General features: G+C 34.5%; 1 protein-coding gene across 1 annotated transcript; it reads left to right on the plus strand.

Annotated features, from left to right (window-relative positions):
• Nucleotides 1-4,800: 4,800 nt before the first annotated feature.
• LOC131604696 (uncharacterized) lies at nt 4,801-6,540 on the plus strand. The gene is made up of 3 exons (XM_058877121.1): nt 4,801-5,494; nt 5,942-6,082; nt 6,128-6,540. Exons 1-3 carry the CDS (start codon nt 4,801-4,803, stop codon nt 6,538-6,540), a joined length of 1,248 nt encoding a protein of 415 aa, XP_058733104.1.
• Nucleotides 6,541-6,958: the final 418 nt, after the last annotated feature.

Genomic DNA, 6,958 nt, shown 5'->3' on the forward strand with positions numbered 1-6,958 from the left:
CGCAACTGAACTTGCTAAACATATACTACCAACAAGGAACCTCCACTGAGCGGAAGGATTCTCATGCCAGCTTTTTAAGGACTGATCTCCTTGTATGCCATACATGACTATACCCTCCACCTGATTCTTATGTGTACTTAATCCGGGTTAGGATTTGTCCATAATGTATCACTTGTAACAGAACCACACATATATCCAGAATAGCAAAAAATAACAAAATAAACAAGTATAAGCAAATATTAAACTGATCAAAAACTCTAAGGTAACCCCTCTTTTAAAAAGATTTTCTTAAGTCCCCAGCAGAGTCGCCAGTTCTGTAAACTCGGTTTTTGCGAACTGACTCCTTGCTCTTTCTTTTTTTTTGCTTTTTTTTTTATATTTTTTGCAAGAGTCGCCACCGACTTTTATTTTATCCAACATTTAGGAAAGGCATAAAAGAACAGGAAAGACCTTTTGACAGATTTTGGGTTCGGGGGGTTGGTTATACAAAGGGAAGGTTTTAAGCACCCTTTGTATCCATGGTTATCCATGGGCTCTTAATTTTGCTTAGATCACTTTTTCTCTTGTTTGATTTTTAAAATAAGCTCGGCAAGACATTAAGCCTATTGCCTACATACCTCCTCGGTGCAATGGAGAAGTCAGAGCTAATGTAGTTCCGCTTAAAAGGGAAAACATTTTTTTAAAAGGAATAAACACTTTATCGTCGTCGGAGAGAAATACTCAGCCATTGATCTTGATCATGAGAACAAATAGATTCTTTGCATCACAAATGAAAGAAGGGCTCCAACTCGGATGAAAATCAACGAGTATGACACTATCTCTTTCACGTGGAAAAGATTCCATTATATCAATAAATCTCAAAATCGTGGGGTATCTCAACTCACTACAACACTTAATCGCGTCTAAACTTTGAAAGAAACGCCACTAAGGGCAAAAGGTATTTTATAAGAAAAGATTTTTAAAAGAGGTTTTGCAAACATAAGAAGATTTTGGAAAAAAGGGAGAAGATTTTGAAAATTTAAGAAGTGGGAGGAGATGAAGAGGCTATCCTAGTGCTTAAAATAAAAGTTTAAGGAGAGAATGATCTGACCAAAATAAGAAACCAACAGTTGACCGACGCATTACCACTTGGGGATCCAGATGAACTTATTATCTTTAGCACCACTTTGCATTAAGCACATTAAAATTCTAACAAAAATCGGGCAGAGTAACGGCTGTTTTTGGCTAAAATCCTTATCTCAATGCCTTGGAATTAACCATCAAGGACTTTCAAGGAAATACCTGCATACACAAACAGACAATAATCCAATGCCAGACAGACAGAACAACCACAGAGTAATAACAGAATAAGGGTCCAGAGGCACTAAGTCCATAAGTCCGAATCTCCAAAATGCTAGGGATAGTAACCAGTAGTCCAAGAGAGAACCTTAAGCGTTTTTTTTAGATTTTGTTGTTTATTAGTGTTTTAGCATAAAAGTAAAGTATGGTCCAAGTGGACAAAAAGAAAATAGCGGAAACATAAACATAGCGTCCAAATGGACAAAGAGAAAATAGCGGAATATAAACGTCCAAATGGACAAAGAGAAAATAGCGGAAACATAAATAATATGTCCAAATGGACAAAGAGAAAATAGCGGAAACATAAATAATATGTCCAAATGGACAAAGAGAAAATAGCGGAAACATAAATAATATGTCCAAATGGACAAAGAAAAAAAATAGCGGAAATATAAATAATATGTCCAAATGGACAAAGAAAAAATAGCAGAAATATAAATATTATGTCCAAATGGACAAAGAAAAATGACAGAAACATAAATAATATGTCCAAATGGACAAAGAAAAAATGACGGAAACATAAATAATATGTCCAAATGGACAAAGAAAAAAAAAACAGAAACATAAATAATAAGTCCAAATGGACAAAGAGAAAATAACATAAACATAAATATGATGAATGATAGAATAAAGTATAAAGCAAGAAATATAAAGAACAATATAATAAAATGCGGAATTTAAAGTTAATTGTTAGTATGTTAGCACGCGAATCATCTTGAAGCTAGTCAAGTATATCCATGATGTTAGTGAAGATTGATGGTGAGTGAATGATGATCTCAGATTTAAAGTTAATGAAAATTTATCAGAAGCTTGATAAAATCATAGCGACTACACGATAAATTTCCAAAAGTCTTAAATCAACTGCATACAATCTCTGCCATATTTGATCTTTTATTCCAATTCGGGACAGAGAAAAAGATAAGAAATAATATCAAATAATATACAAAAATAAATATAAAACAAATTAAACTTAATTCATTTTTTTTGTGATTTTTTTTTGAATTGATTTTAAGTTAATTAACAAGCTAATTAAACAAATAATTATACAAATAATTAAACTTAACAAGAAAAATATTCTTTTTTATGTTAAAAAATTAGATTATAAAAATATAAACCTAAATCTAAAAGGAAAATATTTTGGAGTTTTTTTGATTGGTTGAAAATAATTAAAAAGCAATATTTACATAATTACTAATTAATTAAGCAAAATAAATTAATTATGAAAAGAAATAAAATATTTTTATGTTAAAAATTAAATAAACATTTTATCAACTTAAAACTAAAATTAAAACATTTTTTTTTTGAGAAATTGAAAATATGCATAAATATGGAGTTTTTAATTCATGAACTCCTAACACTACTACATATTAAAAATTACATTGTACTTATTCTATGATGTCCCAAGAGTGGTATAGAGTGATTGAAATTGATTGAAAGTGGCTATTTGAATGAGCTTTGATTTTTTACAAGTTTATTGAAACTTTTGAAAAATATAAAACTTATGCTATGACTTTGGTGTTTGTTGTTGTGCTCCCCCTTTGGCTCTCCCTTGAATGAAGAAAATGAATCTCTATTTATAGGCAAATGATTTGATCTTGAACCCTTGCAAGTTGGAATTTTCATGATTGATTTTGGAAAAGAAGATAAAATGGAATATTTTTTCATGAGTGTAATTGCTTAACCATGGTTAAAATACTCAAGTGTTATTCTTTCCAATCTAAAATATTATGTTGAAGCATCTTTGAATTGGTCTTGATTGGCAACCATAAGCATCTTTGATAATATCTTTGAATTATCTCACTTTAATTGAATTTTAAATAAATAAAATTCAATAAAAAATGAAATAAAAAATGTCATGAACCATGGATAGGTTTTGAATATCTTTAAACATATGAGAATCAAGATTGAATCACAAAAGAATTGGCCTTTTTGAAAAAAATCAAATTTTGGTCATTACTTGTTTCATGCATTCTTCCAAAAAAGGTCAACTTCATCAAGGCATATCTCCCTCAATTTTGATCCTATGAAAGTTTTCTTGTACTTTTTGGAAAGCCCAAGATGTCCTCTACAAGCCACTTTGGAAGCGTTTTTGCATTTGGAGAAGTTATCTTGATGATATGGGCTTTGACAAAAAACTGCTTTTCGTTGACTTTGAAAATGACCTGTAATGTTTTGGCTTATATCTCTTAGGCGGAAGCATTTCTTGACCTTGGGCTCAACATCAAAGTTGTAGAGAATTAAACTTCCTTGAGAATGAGCTTCGGTTGTAATTTTTCTGATGAACGAGGAGAGAGTTATGGCTTGTCAAAGTTCAGTTGACTTTTATGTCAAAACCTTAATTTTGCATTTTTGAGTTTTGTTGATTTTTGAACTTTTCTTGATGAATTATGATCAATCCTTGATCAAATGATGAATATTACTTAAAATAATTAATGTTGACCAAAAATCTTGATTTTTGACTGCAGTTGACTTTTTTCAAATGAACCGTAGTTTTGCGATCTTTCAATGAATCAAGGTCTTCTCCTCAATTGAATGACATGAATGGACTATAATGTTGATTTGAAGTCCTTTGAATCATAATTTGAGTCTTGGAATCATCTCCTGATTAAAAGTCAATCCTCTGGGGAAATTAGGTCAAAACCCTAATTTGGCGCTTCAGGCGATCTGGAGAGTTGTCTGCCTTAAACTGAGCCATCATTGGACTTGAATATTGATTGGAGGAACCTTTGAATCTTGAGAGAATGTTGAACCTCTTGTGGGCCTCAAAACCCTAATTTCTTCAGCTTCCTCTTGATCATTCTCCTGTTTTTAATACACAAGCAACAAACTTTTTTTCTTTTTATTTTTTTGTTAGTAAATAAAAATATGCATGGTGATAAATGATAATGATAATGATCATAACACTTAGAAAATGATGTGATCTCGGAGGTCAAAAATTGGGGTGCAACACAGAGGAAGGTATCTTGGTGGAGGATGTAAGCGGAATTCTCAGCGAGGTTCTGAAAGTTTTTGAAGACAGATTCAAGGAAAATCTAAATTCTAGAACTTCATTAGATACATCGGGCTTTAAAATAATATTAGAGGAGGATAGGACGTATTTGGATTCATAATTTTCGAGAGAGGAAATCAAAAGAGCAGTGTGGGATTCAGATGGAGAAAAAAGGGGGCCCTGACGGCTTTAACTTCAAATTCATTCAGAAGTGTTGGAGTTTTTTAGAGGAAGATATCGTTAATTTTGTTTTGGAATTTCACAAGACAATGTTTCTGCCCAAGGCAATCACTACCTCCTTTTTAGCCCTAATTCCGAAAAATTCGAACCCTCGGAGTTTGAATGAGTACCACCCCATTTGCTTAATAGGATGCCTTTACAAAATTGTTTCTAAAATTCTGGCTACTCGCATTTAGAGAGTTCTGAAGAGCATCATTTCTTGCTCCTAGTCGGCCTTTGTGTCGGGAAGGCAGATGGTGGATGGAGTGTTATCGTTGAACAAAATCATAGATCATGCAACAAAGGAAAAGAAGGAATGCTCCATATTCAAAGTAGATTTTCAGCAGGCGTATGACTGTGTGAATTGGCATTTTTTAATAAGCTTATTTCAGAAATTTGGATTCAGTGTCAACTGGTGCAAGTGGATGGAATCATGCGTCTTCAACAGTTCTATGTCGATTCTCGTTAACGGAAATCCAACAAAAGATTTTTGGGTGGAGAGAGGACCGCGACTAGGAGATCCCTTATCTCCATTCCTTTTCACACTAGTCGCAGAAGGCTTGGCAATATTAGTACAAAAGGATGCTCATTCGGGGAGGTTTAAAGGATACAAACTGAAGGAAAACTTGGAGGTAAGAATTCTGCAGTTTGCAGACGATACAATGTTGGTGGGTAATGGTTGTTGGGGAAATTTACGGAGCATTAAAACGATAATCAAGGGTTATGAACTAGTTTCCGAGCTGAAGGTGAACTTTTGCAAAAGCAAAGTATACAACATAAATTTAGAGGAATATTTCTTGGAAAGAGATTCCCAATTTCTTTGTTGCTGTAGCGACACATTACCTTTAAAATTCTTAGGAATTTCAGTTGGGATCAATCCAAGAAGATGCAACTCGTGGACTTCGTTTGTGATTAGTTTGAAGAAAAGACTTTCGTCGTGGAAGGCACGTATGCTGTCCATTGGGGGACGGGTAACCTTGTTAAATTCGGTTCTGTCCAGCATTCATATGTTCATGATGTCATTTTTCAGATCTCCGGTCAACATAATTAAAGAAATCATATCAATTCAAAATCGTTTCCTATGGTGTGGCAACAAGGAAAAGAGATGCATAAGTTGGGTAAGTTGGGCTAACATTTGCAAACCAAAAGCGGAAGGTGGGTTAGGAGTGAAACACTTGGGCATATTCAACAAAGCGCTTCGATGTAAATGGAAGTGGCGAATACTAACTAAACGAGATTCAGTGTGGAGAAAGATTCTGGAAGCTAGATATGGTGATTTAAATCAAGTTGTGATTAGGGGATTAGAACACAAGAACAAAGAAAAAGACTCGGTTTGGTGGAAGGACTTATGTGCGGCAAGCACGAATAAAACTAATGTTTTTTATTGTTTTGCAGGTGGAATTCGATTCATGCTGGGAAAAGGAGATACCGTTCCTTTATGGCATGGAATTTGGTTGGGGGGCTCTGCTTTAAAACATATGTTTCCTTCAGTTTTCAATATACCGCGAAGGCCAAACGACATGGTTCGTGAAATGGGTGATTGGTAGGATGGGACATGGCACTGGGATCTTAATATTTCAGGTGATACACTACTGGAAAAGCCGGTAACAATGCTGGAAGCCATGGAATTCGTGGAAATATTAGCAAATGTTAAACCGATGGATATGGTGCAAGACGATTTCAAGTGGTGGCCTGTCGCGGGAGGAGTCTTCACCCTGAAACGCTGCTACCATTTGTTTCGCGACAGGCTCGAGGAAGACGTGGTGGACGCAAACAAATTAATGGCGCTGTATCAGTTTTGGAAAACCCAAGTTCCGTCAAAACTCAAGGTATTTGGATGGAGAGTAATTCTTGATATATTGCCGTCAAAAATGCAATTGGCAAAGAGAGGAATAATCCGCAATGAACAAGACAAAATGTGTGAATTTTGTGGTGTTGTGGTGGAGGATTTAAATCACTTGATACTTTCATGCTTGTTATCAAAAAATGTGTAGAGCAACATAGGATCGTGGCTAGACATCCAACTCATGGACGGGAGGGACGGAATCCATCATCTGGATCACTTTATAGTAGTTTTGTTGCACCCCAAAATTTGTCCATTTATTTATACCCAATTGATTTTCATATCACTTTCATGTGCATGCCTCACGTAGGTCATTCACTCAATACATTCATTCATATCATTGTTACTATTCAAGAAAATTGATGAAAAAGAGCTTCTATATGGGAGATGTCTTGGTTCGAAAGAGAAGGTTTGAAGTCTGATTATATGGCCTCATTTCCATTGAAGTTCTCCTAAAATTAGGGTTTCATCCTCTCCAGTTCAAAGCTCTGATCAAACGATGCAATCCTCAAGTTCATCAAGATTTCTAAATCAGAGTTTTGACCAAAGTCAACCCTGTTGACTTTTGG

This window comes from Vicia villosa, linkage group LG5 (assembly GCF_029867415.1).
Source record: "Vicia villosa cultivar HV-30 ecotype Madison, WI linkage group LG5, Vvil1.0, whole genome shotgun sequence".
NCBI classification, from domain to species: domain Eukaryota; kingdom Viridiplantae; phylum Streptophyta; class Magnoliopsida; order Fabales; family Fabaceae; genus Vicia; species Vicia villosa.